The 24312-nt window shown below is 39.5% G+C and overlaps 1 protein-coding gene across 1 annotated transcript in view; it reads right to left on the reverse strand.

The window, feature by feature from the left end:
• LOC146145266 (protein bicaudal C homolog 1-like) overlaps window positions 1-23038 on the reverse strand; it is a 48116-nt gene extending 25078 nt beyond the window's left edge. Inside the window, exons 1-5 of the mRNA XM_083390786.1 lie at window positions 22286-23038; window positions 19954-20000; window positions 19506-19575; window positions 1912-2055; window positions 930-1024 (exon numbers count right to left, since the gene is read on the reverse strand). Coding sequence (XP_083246912.1) covers window positions 930-1024; window positions 1912-2055; window positions 19506-19575; window positions 19954-20000; window positions 22286-22970 — 1041 coding nt within the window. The 5' untranslated portion in view covers window positions 22971-23038. The remainder of the gene's footprint in view (window positions 1-929; window positions 1025-1911; window positions 2056-19505; window positions 19576-19953; window positions 20001-22285) is intronic.
• Between the last annotated feature and the right edge of the window lie 1274 nt (window positions 23039-24312).

Consider the following 24312-nt stretch of genomic DNA (forward strand, 5'->3'; position numbering starts at 1 on the left):
TTACTTACTACGACTGCATAATTGTTTTCATCACAATATCATTCAGCAAAGTAGCTAATAATTTTTTAATAATATAGCGGCTAAAATATTGCGATTTTTAGGAAGTTATGTACGTATTTTACAGGTTCTATTTTCTTAAGAGGGCAATTGAGTTTTGAATGCGGTTTAAGGGATACGCGAATTAAAAAAGGTCGAAAGGGTTGAAGAGTAACGTTAAAAGATTTTGTATAAAGCTTTATCCAACAGATGTTTTTACCAACCGTCGACTGACTTTTACTTAAATAAATCTAATTTTGACTGCAATAATGTCGCCTTAAGTTTTGCTGATAACAAGACACTCTCGCCAGCGCCGCGGGCTTATCAGACATTAAATCACGCTCGGGATTGTAAGCAAATGATGCCTTGGCTGTTACGGGCGAGACGCCTCTGTTTTTAAACTAAGACAAAATGGGACACGAGTTCATTAAATGTGTCGCCTGTGTCGAAAACAAGCCAGCCTGAAGCCTTCGGCGAATTTGCGCACATCTTGGTTACGACAGTTTAATCGGTCGCCCTCGATATATTTAAGCGGGAATTGAGTGCCGCTATGTCAGGGGTTCTTAAAGTGGGGTCCGTGAACCCCTTGGGGGTACGTGGACTGCTTTTGTGAGGTCCATGAAAGTCTAATTAAAATCTTGTGTATATAGTTTTAAATATAAATTAAAAGTTTAATTGAAGAAAAAACGCTTTGGAGCCTTATTAAATGTGTTAGGACTCTGTTTCACATTGTTGGACCATACACAGCATGTTTCCTTAAGACTTCTTGTTTTATGGCGCCAATTTATGACGTCATGTCTAGAATTTCCATGCCGACCGTGGTCCACGCAAAGCCAAAGTAATTTTTAGGGGGCCTAACTTATTCCACACCACGAATAAACATTTCAAAAAACCTGATTGCTTTTTTCTGCCGTGCCGTTGCGATTCGAATCGGGAAAGTGAATGTGGCATCCGGTGTCCTCCATTACGCGCTTTATGTTGTTTCCACCTTGACAAAATATAAACGGAAGTTTACCACATTGATGTTTACAATAAGTTTCACCTGTTTTCTTTAAATTGTGACATGAACTAATAATGCAGAGCGTATGTTTATAAATTTGACGCTTAGTATTGTTACTCATTCTGGTAAAGAAAAAAATATCAACTGTTTTTTTCGAAAATTAGAATAAGACATTTTCGATATTATTATTTGTCAGTAACATGCCTAATTAGGCTTAAGAGTAACGAAACCAAGATGTGACAAGTGTGCAATGTCAGGTACAGCGCTTTAGCGGAAGAGAATAACTTTTTTAAACCGTCAAGGCTGATCTAAATAGCCTAGTTCTGTTTACAGCTATTATAAACGTTTTGGAATGGTAGCACTGACTATAAGATAGCGAAAGTAATTAGTGAACGACAATTTACGAGAAGAGGCAAAAATTAGTATTAATTCGTCCAAATCATGATAATCATTGACCAAAGTGTAATTCCAGACCACATGATTAATCCCAAATAACGTAAAATACTAAGTTTAAAGAAATATCAGGGGAGAATGCTAATTATGCCCGATGCTTGGTATCATGATACAATACGCAATTAGATAAAAAAATATTTGGTCATACAATTATCACAAAAAACTTTTTTTTTTCGATGAATACAAACAATTCTTGCTATAGATTATCAAAAATAGTTAATGTTAGTCTTTTAGACAAAGTAACGGATCTTTGGATTCCCGAAGCGTAGTTTATCCGATACGTAATGAGAACGAAAAGAGTTTGCTATTTTATCTACAAAAAAGTAACATGTCTTTAGATAAAAACTATATATATATTTTTTGATTTATTTAATACTTTTACCAGAATTTTTCGAAGAAAATGTAAATCTGTGTCCGCCTACCTTTGCCGATTACGTGCGAGTGCTCGGTGTGCGAAACGTCCATTTTAAGGGTGACCCGGGTGCATTTGGTGTCCAGGACCATCATGGTCAGTTCCTTGGCCCTGGCCACGTCCGCAGGCAAGCCTCGTACTTTGATGTGCGGATCTGCGAAAGAAAAAGTAAGGGGTAAATGAAGCAGGGAAAGTAAAACGACTGAGACTTTCGAAAATTCAACAGGGTCTGTGCGATAAGACGACAAATAACCAAGAACACGGCTGTTATATTTTTTTTTCAGATGGGAAATTTTAGTTTTCCCTATAAAGTCTCTGACATCGAACGTAACTTTTACGCCGCTTGTGAGTAAAAAAATTGTACAATAAACTGGAATTTTTTAATGTTCGGAATCCGAAGCTCTTGTTAGGAGATAGCATATAAAACATGGGTGCGTATAATAATGCGTTTCGGTTGGCTTCCAGGCACACGGCCCGTGAACCAAAAAGTACAAAATGAAGCACTTTTTAATAATCCACGCTATAACAACAAGCTGGTGTTGGGATGGAACATAATCGAGTGTCAGCGCGTTATTGATTGATTTCAATTGAATCCTCGGCCCGGAAAACATAATATCTCAAAGGCACACGCGCACACCTACTCCGAATGCCACTGGGTAAACAATCTTTAAGGCGTTGTGACGTATGACCCATTGGCTGCTTATCGAGCGTAGTGGTGACGTAACAATACCTGCTGCCCTCTCGCCACCGACACGGGTGAAAATGAGATGAGATTGCATTGTTTATTTGGGCCGCTCGCAAAATATTTCGATAAACAATCGAAAGCAAAAGTCCAGGCTTTTCATTACGATAAACAGGGGTTCTAAAAAATAATCAATGCTGCTTGGGTATATACATTTCAAGGCTTTCTCAAAATTCAACCCTACGAAGGATTTAGATCAGAAGAATTCAATGGGCCTTTTGTAATTAAACAGAAATAGTTGAAAACTTGATTTGAAATGGTCGTAATGTATATCTTTAACTGGGTTTTAAGTAAAATTAGGCATGCTTGTGCCCCCTGGAGACTGCTCAGCGTCCCCTCTGGGAGGCGTGGGCCACGGTTTAGAAGCGCTGCGTTAGAATAACTGTGTAGTCCGTAATAAACTGACAAACAAAGGGTATCACCGACCACTAAAAGAAGCAGTAGTGTTTTCTCTCAAGTTTCAATCGAGCTTTTGTGGACGATTGCAATTCTTAACACGGAATAATCTAATCAAGAAGAAACTCCGACAATCGACGTCGCTGAGTTTTCGCTATTTGAAAAATCCTATTGGATTTTTGTTTTTATAGGTTGTTATAGTAACACAACGAAACCGGACGAACGTGAAGTAAAATACGAGGCGGAAGGCAAGTTATAACGCCTCCGAATACACAGTGGTTTTAAAGGGTACCCCAAGGTAAATAAAAGCGATAATGAAAAACTTTTCACAGGAACCGCGCGCTTAGAGACCCCAGACTTCAAATAAAAATAATATACTGTCAAAGGGGACAATGGCAAGTCCTGGTTATTTATTATCAGCACTGGCGCTTTCCTGTGAAGGCGGGACAATAAACAGACCGACCCCCAGTCGCATTCACTGCACATGTACCATGTCCACGCCATCAATGGGCGCCATTGTGACGTAACGCTTCTCCGGTGACGTCACAATGGCGCCTCGCGCTGTCAATCGGACGCGAGGGCACGAAACAATCGAAATCGGAAGGACCGATTTTCCTCGCATTGTGCGAAACCTAAACGACAAAATCGTTGAGCCCTTGCTTTGACGTAAGCTTGTGAACCAGCGAACTGCTTTGGAGGGGATTAACCTTCGGATTGAGATTTCTACAACCGACGACGCGACTTTATAAGGCGTTTTCTTTAACTGTTTTTACCCTATAAAAGAGAGTACACAAACACATCAGGCCGACTTCAAAAGAGTCCAATAGATAACTATATAAAAATCTGTAGATGGAGATAGATACCGGAAATCAATCAGAGCAAGTTAAAGACAAATTCTGAGGGGCGACCTAAGGATTTTGATGCTTTGACTTACTAATACAAGAATTAACCCTGAAAGTTGAGTTCAACCCATACCTTTTGATGCCCTTATATATTTTTTTACGGATTTATTTTAATTTGATGGACGTGTTATCGTTACAAAAGAAAAAAATAGTTTCTCAAAGAAAAAAATAGTTTCCAACTTAAAACAACCGACTAATTACAATAAAACCATGCAAGACCACTGAAATAAGTTGTATCCCGACAACGTTCTGGTGCCAGCAACTCTATACAAATAAAGAATAATGGTTGATGTTTCAATGGAATATCACAGGATCAAATGATATAGATTTATTGACAAACTCTCAACGAAAAAAATTAAGCAGGCAAAGAGCATTTTAGCAGATGTTTTTGAAAAGATAAAACCCTGACTGCCATCGTTCTATACAGCTGTACCGCAAAGCGTATAGTTTTGCAAAAACTGAAACTGTTTGATTAAACGCTAAACTGTTCGAGTATGCAGTTGTGTAAACCGATCTTCCAAATTCCCGAACATCAGGTGGAGGTGGAACGAATCGAGAAACACTGGATCCCATAGACTCAGGGTTTTCCAAACTGTGGTCCGCGACGACTGCACAGGTGGTCCATGGCGATATGACAAGAAATTAAAAAGTCACACATATACGTTGTACAGTACGTAACCTTTCAAAGATAATTGCTGCAGTTGTTCACAACATAATGATTTCACAAGCTTTTGCTATCCAGTATCGTAAATTTTACTTGATGCGCCTTCGTTGTAGTCAAAAAGTTAACTACTAAAAATTCTTGTATTCCTCGTCTATGACGTGATAATATATGCTTATGGCCATTATAAAAAAACACAGGTCCAGACTTTCTGTGGACTCTGACCTACCAGTTTGCGTTTCACAAATAACACAAATAACGAATTGATGATTTATGCAGAAAGAATCTATCGCATCCGTCCCATTGATGCTGTCAGTTTTTTTGTGTTATTTTTTGCTTTGTATTGCGGTCCGCGAAATATCAGATTCATAAATAGTGGTCCGTGGTCCAAAAATGTTTGGGAAACCCTGCCATTGACCATAGATGCAACAAATGAATGTTGGTTGGTGGATCGCAAAATAAACACTTTATATTTTCATGACCACTCTCATACATGGGCTGTTAAAATTAGTTCGGTGTGTATATCTGTGTGCCAAAGCTAATTACCTTATCCACAACATAACACTTTAATCACCATTTAATGTAATTTTGCTTTTTTTCGGCCATAATTCAGATTGGAAGAGGCGAGAATTTGGTGTTTTTATATAGATAAAGACCTGCTTGGTAAAACGGTTTATTTTTTTGCTGTTCAAAGTTATTTACAAATACAAAAATTAACGATTTAAGAAAAATGAGTGAGTTAAGTTTGAAATAAATTGTAAGAAAACCCATTAAATGCCTTGGGTACAGAACCAATACTATTTTACGCAAACAATTTTCGGTAAACATATTTTTGCCCATTATATTTGGGTAAATAATTTTGGGAAACTCAAATGGGGGTAAAAAACAATGGGCACCAAAACATTTTACTCAAATAACTTATGTATGGTGCTCTTGTACCCAAATTCGCCAAAGGCGTTTTACCCAAATTGGTTTACAGTGCAGGACAAAATACTTCGCCCAAGGTCTATTGTATGGGAACGCAAACGGTCGGCGTGAGGGATTAACATGAAAGTATAAGTTTTGGCAGCGGGGGGCCGTACGGCAACATGTTGTATACACAAGTGGGAACGACCCTTTGGTTAAACGGTGATAGGCAAATACACGACCTATGCCACACAAAGAGCGCGTTTCTGTGAAATAATTAGCTTACTTTAAATAAACAGCGGGTGCGTGTGCTTAACTGGGAAAGCAAATGGTGGGGTTGTACAGGAGTGGCAATTTATCCTTCTAGCTGCTGTATTGCGGTTGCAGTTTGCACAATATTTGCAAAATTAACAATAGCTGATTCGGTCATGAAAGGACAAAACAAGCCGCATAGGTGGGTGTAGATTACCGAGATTAAATAGCTTTACAATCCAAGTAGCCTCGATGATTAAAATACATTAAGGCTAATGTCAACTAAGCAACTTCGTCAATAAAACACTATTACTCAAATAAAAAATGTTGAAACAATTTTTGATGTACAACATAATAAAAAGTCGATAATTCGACTAAAATTTAAAATATAAAACACAATAATTTTATAATTTTTACCTTGAAACACGTAAGTAAGGTCCCCCAAAATAATATAGGTAACGATCTGATATACTACTCCATGTATTTCATCTATGTTAACACTTTAAGTCCGAAGCAAAGACATGCTATATACTTGGCACGCTTTTAGTATGTAATGCATTTAAACATTAGACATAATATCGAATCGCGATACCTTATGGTACTTCAAAAATGGGTATCGGATAGCGAACGAATACCCGGCAAATCTTTTTTAGGTTAGCCTAAAACCGAGTCCACCCCTTGAACCACACTGTATAGGGAGAAATGCGGTTCCAAGGACGTCTCAACGACGGACAAACAGTCGCACACAGAGGAAACGGCAATTCTAAGGACTCGGTGAACGCGAGAGCGCAGCAAAGGTAATATAGACGAGCGCACGCAGACAATATACAAATCGGCGCGATCACGGGCATACAGATATGAGCCATAACTCGTGCGCGCGAGAGGGCCCACTTCACTCGGTACTTGGGTTTTGTTTGTTGAGGGCCAGGGAAGCTTCTGTCAAACGAGAAAGCCGCCGCGGGATTGGAAATTATTAACTCCCGAAATGCTGACGAACACCTTTGGAGGATTTAGGACTTGAGATTTGGAGCTTCTTTTTTATCAGGGTTATTTTTCGCCGGTTGCTTGGTTACCGACGCCGAAGTGTTTTTCATTGTTTTCTTTAATTTATTCAAACGGTTGTGGTATTTTAATCCTATAAAGGTCATCTTTATATTAATGCAGTCGGGTGGGCGCAAAAAATTTGCTGTGGCGGAAACTGACAGCCAATCAGCATTTCATATCTCAGGGATATATTGACGCAACATCATTTTAAAGGTTAAGAGCCAACGCTGGCATGGAGACATCCGACAATTCTGAATTGCGACAGCTTGTAATCGAGGACGTTTAATCGCACGTAAGTGAATTAACAAACAGTTACCGAAAAAATCTGCTACGTGATTGCAAGCAAGGTCAAATCACAGATGATACATTCGTCATTCGCGAATTTTCAGTAAAAAAAATCGGCAAATTTTCAATGAATTTTCAAACAACGCCCACTTCAGTAGCCTACATCAGGAGGATTAGGAACATCATTTGGCAAACACACCAGGTGTGCGTGCGTCATGCAACGTCCTTCCGCAAAAAAAGTACCGCATGTCGAGGACAGGTAAACAATCCCAGGTGTTGTGACGTCATACATTGCGTCACCTCGCACCAGCGCTATCAAAAGCGATAAAATCAGCGCGTTCGAGCGTCTAACCTGTTGCATACAGATGTCTTATCGAACGTTTGACAAAGCCGTTTGTCCTTGGAATAAGCGATGTATTCCGTTTTTTGTGGGCGTTTCATATCGATTTGATGCGCTGAATTTGTTTACCACGAAAAAAACAGCGTTGCTAGGTATGGTTTCGGTTCGCAATACAAAAAGTCGACTATAATGGTCGTAAACATGGCAAAACGCGGTAAAATATATAGCTAAAGCCAAGGAAAACCGTAATTTGGCAAGAAAACCCGTTTGAAAAATAAAAGTCAAAATGCTTTTCATTGCGTTTCAAAATTCACTGCGCCCTCTTAACCTTCAAAAATAGAGTTAAAAATTATCGATATTCAACGAACGACAAGTCATTTTTGTATGCTTAGGGTCCTGCCTTAAACCAAAGACAGTTTACCATTGCATGAATGTCAACAAAGTTCATTATTACTGCTGAACGGGGCGGTGACAACGTTAAGGCAAGTCTTGCGACTCTTAAGTAAATAAAACTGTACCAACAAACGGAATTTGGATACCAAATCGTTGATTGGCAGTAATCCAGTAGCTGCATACAAAAACGCATAACTACTGTTAAACCGCTTAGCCAAAACCGAAATAGAACTTTAATCTAAGCAGCATTAGACTTGTTTACGTTCGAAAAAATCGCGGTGGCTTTTTAAGTCTTTCGTCGCCTTGTCCAAATCATCGACCACAGTCCAGGCGAACGCAGTGAAACAAAGGAGGGCGGGCGCATTTTTATTCCGGTTCTGCTATTTATCTAAGCCGCTTATTGACCGAAAAGGCGGGCGCCGAGTGACTTTTGGGTGACATTCGCCCGGCAGCATTTCGGACGTGACTTTCGCGGCGAAACGCGCGGCCTTGTCGGATTTTTCCGCGCGTTCTTTTCACAAACAGCGCCGCGGCTCTTCGCCTTCCGGTGACAGTTTTACGAGCTGCAGCGTTCCTGCTGGGAAACGAGCACGCTGAACCCCGGATTTTGCGAAAACGTTGGCTTAGAAAGAGGTGAGTTGGTTATGGTTAGGTGGTCCACCAATAGCACTCGAAACCTTAACAGGTCACGAAAATTCCCATAGTGCAAATAGCGTCGTACAAAGCCACCAAACTTTTAGGACTTAAAGCCAGGACTCCCGAAAGTTTCCTAAACCGGCTTTTCAGTTTTAAAAATAGCAATGCATTAGCAGGAAACGCCCTAACTAAAAAAATGAAAACTAAATTGCCTACACGACATCAGAAACCCAATGCCGCATAATTATTTGTAAAGACAAATAGATTTTGGGTTCCATACAACTTTAAATGTAGTTTCATAAAACACAACAAAAATGTGAAAATGTGCGACATATCGTTATAATTCGCAGGCATTCATAGTTATAGTTATAGTTCTTTGTTTTTAAGTTTACTCAACCTTTTTTTACTAACTTGTCTACGACTTAGCGATCTAGTTTAATAATTAAAATAGAAACACGTAAAAAATCAGACTGCCATTGCAAAATAAGCTTGTGGTAGCTTTGCCGCGTTGCGCAACAGACACGCAGGCAGGGGCAAAGCTGGAATTAAAAAGATGAAACAACCGTACGCTTTTCCGAACTTAAAAGTTCCGAAAGCATCAACAGCGCAAGTTTTTTCACGGTCGATTGCGCGCAAAAAAGGCATAATTAGCCCGAGAGCGGCGCGCGGCTAAACAGCAGCCGAGAGATGAAGTTATGAGCGTATTTTCGCTCGACCATCAGTATAGTTGATGACGTCATCGCCCAGGTGTCGCTCGTTCGCTCGCGGAGGCACACTTGATCGGCCTCGAGCCGCCAGTGTTGGCCGCTGGCAGTAGAGACACTCAAAACGGGAATCAAGTGTCGGCTCTAGTGGAGCTGTGTGATTGTTTGACCGTCGCTATTAGCTGCGATCCGGTCAACGCCGTTGGCGGCGAGCGACACAGCTCTATATTATACAGTGTTGCCGTTTTCACGAAATCAACTAGCGGCCTCTTTGATTCTCTCAGTAAAAAAAGGCGTTAAAACAACACATATTTCGATAATTGAGGGATCGGCCTAGAGCGGAATCCTTCGCGTTTCGTTGAAATTCCGATTACTCAACTTAGCGAAATGTTTAAGACTTCAAGAAAGGCCGCAGATTTGGGCGATCTGCGTAAAGCAAAGTTAACAAAAACAAACCCAATCCACAACAGTAATGGAAACAAGCAGCAGCAGCAAATGTGAATTAACCAATTACTTTGTAGCAACATCCGTCAAAAAAAACAGTATATCTTTTAAAACCAAGCGGTTTTATCGCACAAATGAGTTTCATTACAACCACAATTATAAAATTGACTTATTGTCATGAAGACATTTTCACCGCAGAAAGCAGCTTTTGCATTAATGTCCAGCACACCCGGCGAAATACTAGATCAAATTACGCACATTTAAAGAAGCATTTCACACTATAAAAGGTACGTCAAAATAAAGGGAGCCGATTTAGTTATGCTTTCTTCCATTTTTATCACACAGCTTCGAATCCATTAAAACATCTAAAACGCCAAGGCTTGTAAGCGTTTAGAACGGTCCGTACCGTCGACAGTCACGGTGGTTGGCATTGAACGAGCTCGCCCGAAAAGTGAAGTGCCTTTCCAATGCACAACAGTCGCCCCTTTCGCTCTTATTTGCGGTACTGACGTCACTGGCGTTGCCGTGACAACCAAACAACGGCAGTGGGGTGTTACACAGCAAAGGTTTGCAGGCGCTACCATCTTACGCGTCGGCTTTATATATTTCAAAATACAGTTTGCTGGCAAATATTAAACAAGAGACGACATTTCTGTTGCTTTTATTCATCTATTTTTTCTTTTTTTTACATTTCTAAACTAAGGTTAACGTTGCCTGTCTGAAAGAAAAAACAGCACTTTACAACACGCTGTAAAATGTGCAAATCCAGCCGAAATCGAGATCTCAAACGTGTGCACTGTGCAGTTCGGGTTATCTGTCGCTTTTGAAACCTAATGCACATTTTAACAATTTCTCACATTCCCCATGAAATGTTTTCGTGTGAAATTTTAAGCGTAAGAAGTCGTCGTACGAAACCCCTGGTCGCAACCACAACCGTTTATACTTAAAATAGTACATGAAGAGAACAACGCGTATCCAACCCTTAATGTGAGACAGTAAACGATATCCTGATCCAATCCAGATAAAAAAGTAGGGCACGCGACGAAAAGCAGAAGACTTGGTCGGAACGATAAATCGTTGGCTCTTTTCGGAAAAGGCAACATAATTATTGGCGGCTCTGCGTTAATCGACCCACGACGACCGTTAGAAGGAATTCGTCAGACAAAACAGACGTGGCCTATTCAAGGGCGCGCAGCCGAAGCGGCGGGCGAACGTGCCGCTAGGCGTTAACTTTCCGCAGTAAACGAAACAGTTGCTCGCATTTGCAACGAGCGTGAAAGGCTGGAATTTCCTTTTTCGTTGTTGTTGGAGTCTGACGGCGCTGCACCGAACGATGCGGTAAAGGACAAAAATAAAGCCGGCGCGTGCCTTCGAACTATGCTTTAAGTTGTAAATTAGGGAGGGCAATGGACTAGATACAGCAAATGACTATAAAGGTTAATGATCAAGCAAAGGCAAAATGTCCCAGATGCGATGAAATTCTTTAGTTCTGGCGGAAAAGTTATAAATGAAGGGTATCATTTTGTGAAGTGTTTTGAGGTACGATAGAAAAGTTATTTGTTAAAAATAATAAGAACAACACTAAAAGCTGCACTTATGTGAAAAACCGGTGTCGCGTTTGACACAAGAAATAAATACAATAACGAAACTGAAACAAAGATTAAATAGCAAATAATTATTTTATGAAGATTTGTCCTGCAGAAAAACTACAAACACATGCGGCCGAAACAAAACTACACCAACAGCCAACATAAACGCGTAGTGTTTGCGTGCAAAAAATACCTTAACCAAAGCATTACGCCATCACGACAGGAATAGTTACGCGGTCGAAAAAAACGGCTTTATTTCAATCCGACGCTTCATTTGCCGAGCAGTTTAACGCGGCTCGCTGGCAAACACGGCACCCGCTTATACGGTGTCGCATTGCAGTACAACGCAACCTAAGGCGACACAAGTGTCGCGAGGGTTAGAGCAACGCCACTTCTCCAAGATTTTCTTTCGATTTTTTAGTTTTTAGTTTTTTTACAATGAAAGCTCAAAACGCGTTCAAGTTGGCATACTATTTAATTTAAAGTAAGGAATAGGCAATTGAACATTCATTCAGGCAGACGACATTTATAACACTCACAAAATGCGTGCCATAATTTATTTAAATATCTCTAAAAAAATAAAGTTAAATAAGAATAAATCGAACACCGCTGGACAACACGTCAGTTAATCTTTCTGGTAGGAAGGTAATGTGCTTGTTCGGTATACAGCAAAAATATGCAACAAATGCCGGTTTTAAGTTTATTTTCACCAGTAAATTACTAATTAAACGATTTGGACTTGGGCTGCGCTATGCATGAGCGCCTTAAACGACTTCGCTAATGCGCTCGCCCGAGTTTAACATGCATTCAGGCAGAAAATCCTCTTCCAGTAAGCACAGCTGATCGGGCAATGCAGCGGTTTATGTGACACAAAAACATGAATATTTTGAGACTGATATCGCTGATATCGACACACAAATAAGGAATAGGGCATTAATTTAGAGTTTAACCGCTATTAAGGATAAAACTTTTTCGACCGTTATTTACGCAAATGCTGTCTTATCATATCGTTGGTCAAAGTGGATTAAAACGACGCAGGTATATTACCGGTTCGGAAGTTTGAATTTGCAACTATAGAAGTGTCTGTCGAAGTTAATACGATAATCCATCGATGCTGTTTTGACGCGTGCCTGGCCGGATCGAATTGTTGCAAACAAGGACAGGCTTACAACGAACGCTGGGCGATGAATGTTAATCTCGTCACTTTTAAAGGGTTTTAATCGAGTTTCTCGCAATCCGTTTTAATTTTCTAAAGGCGTCTATTCACCAAAGCTTTGACAAATATGGTTCTTATAACTTTGTCGCAGTAACAGACGAAACAAATGCCAAACGACTATGCTTTAAGTTAGCAAGTTGACAAAACGGAATGGTTAATCGGATTATCTCCCGGGCCTCATTAAAATATTTCGTCGAAACCAGAGGGAAATCAGATTTTGTAGGAAAAAATGAACGCAAAACAAGAACGCCCATTTAAAACGCAACGCCCTTAATGCTAAACTATCACACTCTCATATTGGACCACTTACGTTAAAAATGCTTCCTGAAGCTAAAGTAGTGTTAGTAATCTGCGAAAATGTTACAAACATCTCGCTGCTGATTTGCAATCATGAAATAAACTCTATAGCTTAAGTTTTTGAGGAATTCTTTGGTGACATCAACCCCTTTCAATTAGAAACAGCAGTTCATATCTTGGTAAATTCATGATATGGAAGTTTTTAATAGCCCAATTCAAAGGGAAGATATTTAGCTAAAGGTACAACCTGGCAGCTAATTCGATAAGCTGCTTAAATAAACCTTAAATTCACTGGGAGCGGAACACGTCAAATTGTCGGAATAATTAAAGTCGTCTTTTCTACGAAGGTTGTCATACTAAACGTAAGTCATGTCGTAGGATTATACAACGCAAGAGGCGACGCGGGTCCAGAAATGCGTCAGAGGGCTACCGGTGACAGCGTAATTTAATGTAAAGCCAGAGATTATACGTTACGAAAATTCCAGGCAAGTGAAGTGGTATGAAACGGAGAGTTTTAAGCAATAGTTTGCGGACAACGCGGCAACGTAGCAGTGATTCTTTACGACTTCACGGGAAAGAAAAATAATGTCATGCTGTGCTGCCAAAACGGAATTCATAAAGGATTGCAAACCAGGCAAGGTTGAACAATATGAGAAACAAAATGACATTAATTTTTTCCGGCTTGTTTTAGTCTGGCAACTATACAAAATAAGTACAATATTGTGTGTAATGGCTGTACAATGCTTGCTTTATAAAGCTATCTGAGCTTTAACGCGAAAAAAAGATCAGGGTAATGGAGTTAGATCGGACGCACCAAAATCAGAGACATTTGCCTTGTTAACGCAGAACCAATGGCAGACCGGATGACACTTAAATATCTAGATGTGTCAAGGCGCGGCTCAATCACGCTTTTGTGCGTTTTTCCTGAACTTGCTTTAAAAGAAGACTCAATTTCCGACGGAGAAGCAGCATGTTAAAGGGCCGACTTCTTTTTATGCGAGCACCTGTATCCATTCAGGATAGCACAACACACTATTTCACACAACGCTAGACAAAAAATCAAGGCGAGTCTTAAATGGGTAGGTAGCCTAAACAAGTTGCCAAAAAATTACAGGACGTGACGATACGAAGGCATACAGGTGAGACAGGCCGCGCGAAAATTGACTTTGACAATAAACCGAAGGGCGACTGGGCGTGCAACGTATACGTACTTGTCGGACAGACCCATGCGACCACTCCCTAGTAATTCGCGATCGCTGGAAAATCAGGTCGGTTACCATTATACTGTACGTCATTAGGTTATTGTGCGTGAAAGGCGGTAATTTTGCCATTGGACGTGAGATTGTAGGCCGCAACCGGGGACACTGTTAAACGAATCAAACCTATTAGCGAAGTTAAATGATCAGTTATTACGTCAGACAGAACGACCCTACAGCGATTGAAAAAGCGTTTAATAAAGGTCGAAAGGAGATACGGTTTTTGAATCTCTTACGGATGGAGGAAACACGAAATTACGTTGTCGTTGGGGTGATAAGGAAGATACTTTCCCGTAGGAGCTGTGCGCAACAAATTATATAAAAGGGTATATCTTTGTACCTACATAAGTGTAAAAAAAGTAGAGATGTACCGATATCACTTTTTTGGTCCGATACCGATACCGGATTTTTTACAATTTTGTCAACCGATACCCGATACCGATTTTTTCTATATACCTAGATTCCTTAATTGAAAATAAAATCCGAAACGTTTTATATTATATACCTTTATTAATTATTAAACTAAACTTGGTGTAGTGCTAAAACTCAATTTAAAAAAAAAAAAAATAGGTAAGTTGTTTGTTGAACAGGAACAATTATATCATACTTTTGTACTAAAATATCGACCAAAGTATCGGCCTACATTAACCGATACCGATATATCGGTAGAGGCCAAATATCGGCCAATATTATCGGTAAACCGATACTTCGGTCTATCTCTAAAAATAAGAGTGGCAATACAGCTGTTTGTAGTGCGGTATCTTTATTGTCTGACGGTAAACAAAAAATTCCAAACGAGGTAATTATTCTACCAGCATAAAATGGCGTTTGATCAAGTAAATGTAAATGTAAACCACCGTAAAGAAATAGGGCGGGTGTGTTTAGTTCGGTTTTAACGACGGGCAATGCAAACACCAGCGAAAAACGGAAACATTTCCTCACGATTCGCCGGCATTAGATTGTTTTTAGGTGTCGTAAAATCTCTCAGCAATGTAGTTCAAAAGAAGTGCTCGGGACGACGGAAAAATACACGCAAACAACGCAACGTGGGGCCATGCCATTAAAAACGTTTTTTTTAGTACAATAAAACTATTTTTATAACGTAGCACATTAAAAACAATCACGGCCCAACAACGCTTCAGTTTTTGCATGTATATGTGCAACACTATACATTTCGGTAATACGAATAGAAAATTACCCAATCGCCTGTATTTTTTACGTTTGATTTTACGACATCCGTTCCAGAATTGAAAAAGGACTATTTGACCCGGCATTCATACAGTTAAACGGGTGTTTATTTTTGGTTTATTTTCAGCATTTTTTTGATTGACAATAAGGCTAACGTGTTGGACAGACTCTATTGTTATAGGAAAAAACGCAAAATCCCAACATCGCGGATTCTTTATTGAATGAGGCGGCTTATTAAAATAAAATATACCGCGACGTTACAACACGATACAGCATGGTCCAGCGCCGTCAAACAAGTAAAAAAGTCAGAAAGGGAATGCTGTGACGGGAAAAAACGCAAAACCGGGCCAGCCTTCGTAGATGACGAGTGGTGCTGGCGTGGCAGCTTTCGAGCGACAATGGGTACCAGAACAGGTAAACAGAAACCGTCACTACACGGGCGTCAACACACACACACGACTTCATAGCGGGGCATAGGCAGGTGAGGTACTTTCGTCGGCGCTACAGTTGTGGCGGACATCGCGCCACAAAGCGTTGCTGGAAAACACAATGGGCGCGTCGAACGACGAACGCGAGAAGCTGTTAAACGTGTGTTGGCCATTCGGCCGAATAAAGACGCCTAAGGCTCGAGTTACGAACGCGTCCATACAGTAGGGTGACTGGTCCGACACCCCCGCTTCAAAGGGCCGCCTGCCGACGCTCAGCGCGCTTCCAAGCTTAAAACAATGAAAAGGGAGACGATTTCGGGCGATGTAAGTGACGTGACCCCGGTTTTGCGGGCGAATTGGAAATGATTAGAATCGCGCTTGGAAGCATTTTGCCTGTTGCGCTGCTGCGTCCTTTCGACACAGGTGTTTTTAGATGCTTGATAACATGTTACAACTTGGGTGCGATCCAGGTTTTACAGCTAAATATTTGCTTTCTTAGTAATAAGGATACATTATAACGGCACTCTTTGGGTTTTCGCAAATAGATTTTCTGCAAAATTTCCAGATTTCGTTTTTCTCTATTTTTATACTGTATGACAAATAACTCCTGTCCGACCCCTTATTAAGTACATGTTATGGCAGTATGGACAATAATTACTCAATAACAAGCATTATTCGACAAACATTGCTCAATACCTTTTGTTGTACCTTACGAGGTAACCATCAAAGGAAAGAGTCTGCAATCGTTTTGTTTGAAAATTTGCAAATACAGCTGGGTTGGCTGCAGAACAAATACTCCTAAAGGTTAATTAGATTTACACTCAACGCGTTGAGCATTTTACGAAACCAAAGGAACGTGGACTCACTCACGCCTGAATTCAAGTAAGGCAGTTACATAAGAACCCAGCATGAAACGATGCACTTAAACCAAACAATGCACATTAACAATAACCTTTTCTATTTATGTCCTTATTTCTAAATCCGTATTTGGAATATTTTCCTATCTCACACAACAACATTAATATTTAACATACTGCATTTTCCGGGTGTACACAAACGCCTGGTTGCGGAGATGCGTCTATCACTGCCTTAATTATAGTCGAATACACGCCCACGCAAATTCACGGGCAATTTGTAGCCCTGTTGCATCTATGGTTATTGAATTGAGCTACAAACACCACTCTAACTACAAGAAATCTAAGGCATCTGTCAGATTATAGGAAAATCGAGATGAGTAATGTGAAAGTGTGACGAAAGATTTTGAGGAACTAAAGCAAGGCAATTACGATTTCCTCAAACTATTACAAAACCAAAATGAGATAAGTGGCACCGATGTTTTACGATTAAGCAAGAGAGGATATACGCCAGCAAACAAGTTTGTGTCGATTTACTATATTTTGTTGATGATTTAGTAAAAATTTGATCCAAACTTGTTTTAAAATTATTTTCGATCTAAATGCAAAATAATTAATCTGTGTTTGTATAAAGTCTGGCCTTGAAACAACCAAGCAGTATTAATATCTATAGTTTAATTAAAGATTTTTCACTAAATAAATGTTAATCGTGTCTGGGAGTAAAAAGAAGCTGTTTATAACATCTAAAATTAACTTTTGTTTGTTTACAGTGACTCTTTAAGTCACAAAACAAAAAGGTGTTTCCATTTTTAAGTCGTAAACGTAAAACACAAGTTTTTTTTTGCGATCTCCCTTCGTAATATCTGCGATTCGGAGCTATTGCCCCAAGCAAATCACGATGAAAAACCGCTTCCACCTGACCCGGTCGCAAAGGAGCTAAGTAAAAGTCTATGAGAGCACAAATTAGTACATACAGGACACGACGTGAATATCTACTAAAGGCGTACCATTTTGGTTGAAAGTGTGCCGTTAGTGTTAGACAGTTAACACAAAAAAGACTAAGTCACAAGCCTAAATCTATTTAGGCAGGAATATTGCGAAACCGCGATATAAGAATCATGATGCCGTATTCCTAACTGTAAAAATGGGCATTTCTAAACTGTACCACTATTTTGCAAAAACAAAACTGTGACGCAAATAATTTCGGTTACTGGAATTTAACCCGAAATGCGACACTCATAAAGAGACGAACACAAAAAATCTCGGCTTGTTTTATATGGGCGAGACGTAATTAAACAAGCGGCTGGCGCAAAAAGACCCGATTAAGCCCGCGTCAAGGCGAAAGTTCTTTATGCGTGCGTCGAAGCCACCGCCGTCCAAACATTTAGCACAAAGCGCGCGACCCAACGCACAAAAGCAGCGGGCGAAATGGGCGAGACGGAACGAGAGCGGGTGTTGGGCCAAACGGAAGTCCGCCGCGCGTCGGTCGGGTATTTATAACCTTGTTTCGACACCTTCTATTACCACAGCGGCGGCCGGGAAGCGAGATTTGGTGAAACCCGACGCCGGTTTTATACTAATTTTACGTTGCCGTCCCTGCAGCGTGGTATTTTCTATACTGTAACGAGCGGCTGCGTTAAGAGCGTCAAGGACTTTGTTTTCGCTGGATATCGACTCCGGTGCTCGCCGTTTCCGAGTTAAATTTGTTTGGTGCGCCACCACGCATAAGAACACTTAAAGCAGGGGTCAATGAACTTTTTCAAAGGCCCGATAACAGCAAAGAACTGGCGATCGCGGGCCGGATAGAATTGTTTTTGTTTAATTTAATTAACATGAAAATATCGCTACAAGTAGGAAATATAAATTACAATTCAGCAAAAACCTGTAGTTAGCTTTTTTTAGTAAAGTAGCCACTCAGTTTTAAATTAAAGTTTTCAAATTGAAGTTTTCAATTGCATCCGACAAAAAGTCCATCAGTGCAATACATCTGTCGTAGTTTGGTGACACTGGCATAAATAAATCGAAGGTGTTGGATGTATACAGATTGCATAAAATGTTCAGCTTTTAACGTTTCCATTTTGCTAGATTGTTTTGTTGCATTTAGATTGGGCTCATTTTCAAGGCGCGGTTGGGAGCTATATGTAAGATAAAAGCTTTCCTATCGCAGCAGGACACATTCAACTCGTTCGTTCCTAGGTAAAATGTGTAAATAAAGACAACGTAATGCTAATGCGTTGAATTAGGAACTAAAACTGGCTTTAATTGCTTTACTCATGTGTGTTAAAAAAAATCGACCAATATTTACAAACCATCCACATAGGTCAATCTATCTTTTATAAAGCAAAATTCGATTTCTGCTATCATGGCTTGACAACATGCGATCAGGTTTGAAGCAACTAAGCAGGTAATAATTTACTCCAGGCAGTAATTCGCTGGAGTCCAGTTAATGCAAAACAAACGCGGTGTTCTTTCAACGGCAAAGCGGGACAGCGGGTGTTTTTGCGGGTCTTCGATAGACATCAGTTATCCGTGTGCCCAATGCAGCCGCAGACGCTTCAATTGTACGTGACAGGTAGGCATTGCGGAGCCGCTAATTTCCATAACTCGACGGCGGCACTTGAATAGTAGCAAAGTGGGGGCTGGCAATAACGCGACCCGCACTTCGATTTGTCTCGATTGTTTACCTACCGGGAACTCGCGCCGACTTGTTTTCGATCGATAGTTATACGGCCATTGTCTGTCTCCTGACCGGCATTTAAACGACAAAAGCGGAGGAGAAATTACTGAAAACGTGGGTAGGACTGACGAATATCAAGATCGCTCGTGGTATTGTTTAAATAGAAAATTTGGGGCCCGATGATTTTGCGACACAAGTTTTAGCGTTAGCTCACATGAAAGGAAAACTACGGTTTCACAAACAATAACGCTTGACTTTCAGCAATTTTTTCTAGAGCTCGATAGTTTGCAAGCTTTACGACAAAGGTCTGATTTAAATTCATCGCTATGCTGTATGCTTGATAGATATACAATCGACTTGCGTTTAACTTGTTTAAATCTAAAGTTGACTTTACCTTTCTTCGACTTGGCACCAATCTTCAGCTTGGAAGGCCACGTGATTTCCGTGCTCGTCTGCTTCATTATCTAAATCGTAAAAAAGTTTGGCGTAAGCAAGCAATCGCGACAACAAAATCCTTACAAATTTGCTATCTGGGGCGCACTTTGCTTCGCTAGGTGAGATCTTGCGAAACAATATAGTCAAAGAAACCGATATGAATTACACTTCGTGACACAACATGGGTATAGACTTTAGAACGCGGTCAATTGTTGTTTCTCTTTTATTGTTTGTCTAGTATATATATATTTTTTCGCCTATAGTGGCAATTATATTGCCCTGAAGAACATTGCGTAAATAGGTAATCGAAACGTTGACACTCAAAAAAAATTTAGCCGGAAGAACAATTTTACAATTGACAACATAGTAAATAAGCGCAAAAAGGCATAAAAATGACTTTAACTTACCGAATCGAAAAAAGCTTCACCCGTTTGGCCACGTCCATCTGACGCTGCTGCAATATAAAGTATTACAACTTAAATTCTTATTGAAACAAAAATTTTACAAAACTATTTCGCCTCGCCCTTGAAAATAAATGAAAATATTCACTTTAAATGAAATCTACTACTCAGACTTTTTCAAGTCTTCGGTTTTAAAAACAATCATGTTTTAATAAAAATGAACAATTACGTTCAAAATCTATGTGTCAAGACTCAAGAGGGTCGCGTGATCACTGTATTACAAACTATTGAAAAATGAAACCCAACCCCGAACGTTTTCAGAAAAGCAAGGTGCGCTGCATCATTAAAAAACGGCGCTTGAAATTGTGATCGATGAGTGTATTCAAGGCGGAACAGTCTTACGGGCCAAACGACCCGCAACAGTCTTTACATCCTCGGTCAGTCTTTCTTACTCATTTTTGTACCACGAAACCGACTAGTTGTTAAACCAAGAAACCCTTGACTTTGAATGCAAAAACTATTTTTTCCAATGACAACATAATGTTGGGCTTAAAACATGTATAAAGAGGGGAGTATTGCATTTCTTACTATTTATACAATTGCATAACTTATGCCTTTTCTAATCTAAAACTATGAGCCACAATAGCAATTAGTATGCAAAAGTCGGAGAGCAAATTAAACAAATTAGCAGCAAGATAAATAATATATCTCACCAGTCTTGAATAGATTTTACCGATGAAACAAGTAGTGTTAAAGAGTACTACTGGGATTATATATGTGTTTAAGGTATGTTTGAAAGGTAATTCGTGATCCTCCGGACCACAATGACTAAATTGGTTGTTTTGGATTGTTTTTTTTATAGACGCAATTAAAATCACGATTCGAATAGTATTTCCAGCATCATTAGTGTTACATACGAAAGGGCGACCTGCGGTAAATTGCTATTGCTTACATTTAGAAAACACCAGCTGGTTTGTGAAAAGTCTGGTGGGCACAAAAACTAAATTCTTGTCCACCGTCGCACTTGGCATGGAATAGAGCCTTTGCTGTAATCGCAATCACCGACAGATTGGCGATAAGTAAATCAAAGGGGCGGTTAGCTGCGCTTGCTTCAAGGCTAACTCGTCAATCGTTCGAGATGTTTTGGAACGTGGTGGCTGCCAGGCGGAACGGTCGCGCGCCACTTACGCCAAATGTTGCGCTATTACAGCGCAGTGTTTTCCTCATTTTTACCAAAGTGAATTATATTGCTTGGCCCAGCTTGTTAAATTGGAATAACAGAAAAACAAGCCAAACTTATTACTGGCCACATAACAAGGAAATGTACAACAAAATATAAAATGTCAGTTTGGTGCTTTCTCAACTGACTGATTGTAAATCATATATATAATATTGACTATAAAAAAACAAGTTGTTGATGCAAAACTTATGCAATGTAATAGGATTATCGTGTTTCATGCAATTAGCGTGACATATGTATATATATGACATGACATAGAGAAATCAGAAAGCGTAAAACACCAAAATACTGTATTAAACCTATAACCTATACCTCCAACCATTTAGGTTGATAATGGGACAAGTCAGCTTACAGTTATAAATAGATTAGTTTCTTGAAGAATACCAACAATAGATAATTTGAGCAAGTTTAAAAGATGAGAACATGGCTTGATTTTAAATGAAGCGCTGAATTCAATGTATGATTTCCCCCGATTTACAGTGCTATTTAATTACACTGTCACAAAGATTTCTTTGTGACAGTCAGAACATAGGCTTGGTCAGCCCTCAATTCTCACAACACCCAGCTATTGTCTTTGAGAATCTGATATGTGAGCCTACACAAAAACACAAAATGTTCAACTCAGACACATTTTTTGAATGGTTTTGGAATTTTTAGCAGTTGAAAACAAAGAACTATATTTAGTATAATGTTTTTTTTTTGGACAATTTACAATCACTACAATTTTTATTTTGTGGTATTCATCTACATGAAAACATGAAAATATGGAATTAGTTTAAATTGGCTGTAAAAGAATAACTATGTTACAAGTTTATCTGTTGTCTTACATGTTACAGAAATACTACATTTGCTGCAGTTCCACAACACACATTGTAATCTACTAGTTTTAAAATGTGTAATTTTGAAAGTTGCATGATAATAAATGGACTTCCAAAAATAATTTTATAAGCGCCATGGTATTTGTTTATGGTAATCTATTAGATATGCAAAAGTGTTACTTCTCTGATATCAAATTATATCTATTTGCCTTTAAAACTAATACTATTAACTAATGGAAAAGAAGGGTTTATTGATAAAACAACATTAAAATTGTATTACCTTGTAACATTTGCTCCAGTTTTCTTCTATCTACCTTAAATCTCTCCTCTATCCAATCAGGATGTGGATTTTCTTCCTCTTCTTGGGATGTTGTCGTTTGGTTATTACCATCTATAGCTTCTTCACTGGCCGGTCGCTTTTCTGTTTCAAACACTTCGGAATTATGCCTTGAGTGTGCTGCTCCAGAACTTAAACTGGTCGGAGAAAACTGGTTTTCTGTGCTTAGCAAACTGTCAGCCCGTTTCTGATCTAGCTCTAAAGAGGAGGAAGATCTGTCTCTTTTGATATCAACAGCATCCTCGGAAGTGGAAGAAAGATTTGGACCACCACCAACACCGTTGTGCAATACATTGTGGCTGTCCAGTGTTTCCAGCACAGGGCCATTAGGCTGGCATGCTTCCACTGCACAACCAGGCATTTGTTTCAATGCCTTGCTTTCACTGGCGATAATGTCGCTGTTGTTGTTATTCGAGTTTAGGTTACGATTATTATCCGGCGTTGATGTTGCTGCTGTCGGCTGACTGGCGACGTTGTTAGGTGGTTGTTTGAGAAATTTAGCTTCTTGCGCGGGCAGGACCAGACCTGCAACGGCTTTCGTCGTGTTCAGCCCTCCGATGGTTGTTGTTACTTCGCTGCTGCTCCAAGCAGATGCTTCGTCGAGTAAATTGCAAGAGTTCACCGCCATCTAGATATAGCTGTGTCGACTGCCAACTGTGCCTGGCATCGCGTGTCCCGTGTTAACGACGCTCGCTACGCTTGTGTTGCTGTGTGTGGTTGGCGCTCGCCAATTGCTGCCGGGCAAACGCGACGCGAGAGAGCTTTTTTCCTTTTCGCCGCGTCGCTCGAGTTTAGCGAACACCTGTCGCGATTCGCTTTTTCGCTCCAGATTTTTTCAGTAAACAAAAATGAACCTAACCTACGGATAGATTGTCTTGCGAATTCTCGACAAAATCGACCGCTCTGAATCTAAAAGAGTTATCGTAGTATCATTTTTGTTAATAGATGGAACACTATGCTTTTAAAAGTTGTCACTCGTGTTATTGCAGCTCTGCTCATTTTTTGGGAATTGCAATTGCTTGTGTGTATTTATTAGGCAGTTTTCTTCTATATATTGATACCCACTCTAAAGAAACCAACAGGGTATTTTTAAGTTGAAAAGAAAACATGATAAAGTTAGCCAGAAACTACCCCTGATATTTTTAGTTTTACCATGAAAGTAACCAAATTTAACAGCACAAAGTAGAATATTTGTCTTACCGGAACGAATAAAAATGTTTGTATATGAGGTCATAACGTTATGTCACGTGGTGTTATAAACGGGGGAACTAAGAGATCTGCTGTTCTTTCTTGAGCAAGTATGCAACAAAGGCTAAATATGTTCAAGGAGATAGGCTATATCTATTACTAAAAAATGATTAACTATTTTGCGGCACGACTGAGAGACTTTTTCGGGTAACTTTAAGATAGACATATTCCCCACTATAACAGAACAAGAAATCGCCTTGTGTTTCGAACTATTTGCTCTAACTGACGTGGTAATACCGCCCCCCTGTGAGCGTTAAATAGTTACAAGAAGTCGTTAGGTCGGGTGTTCATCAAATTTTATCGTATCACAAATTACTGTGTAAAACACGGTACCAGCTATATTAACAAAATGTTTAAGAAACCATCTGTTGGTAAAAATTCAAAAACTCTAAAAGTGACCCATTATTCTTTTAATTATCTTGCTCTTGTTATAATTTTTTCATTTTAAATAACTAAAAAAATACACAGACTTAACGTTTAGTAAAAATTATGCGAGTTTTGTTTTACTTTTTTTATTCTTTTACCTTGTTTTGTTAAATGTATTTAATAACCCTTTGATCAATACCGGTATTAAATTACAGGTCATGCTCACTTAAAAGTTTTTTTTTGTCTATGTAGGTTAGACTAAATCTGAAAAAATGTCGTGTAAACCTTTCCTTGCCTTCATACAAATCTATGGCTTTTGATAACATTTCTTTTAGTGCGGTTTGACCTATCAAGGG

Source organism: Ascidiella aspersa, chromosome 5, assembly GCF_963924565.1.
Source record: "Ascidiella aspersa chromosome 5, kaAscAspe10.2, whole genome shotgun sequence".
NCBI lineage: Eukaryota > Metazoa > Chordata > Ascidiacea > Phlebobranchia > Ascidiidae > Ascidiella > Ascidiella aspersa.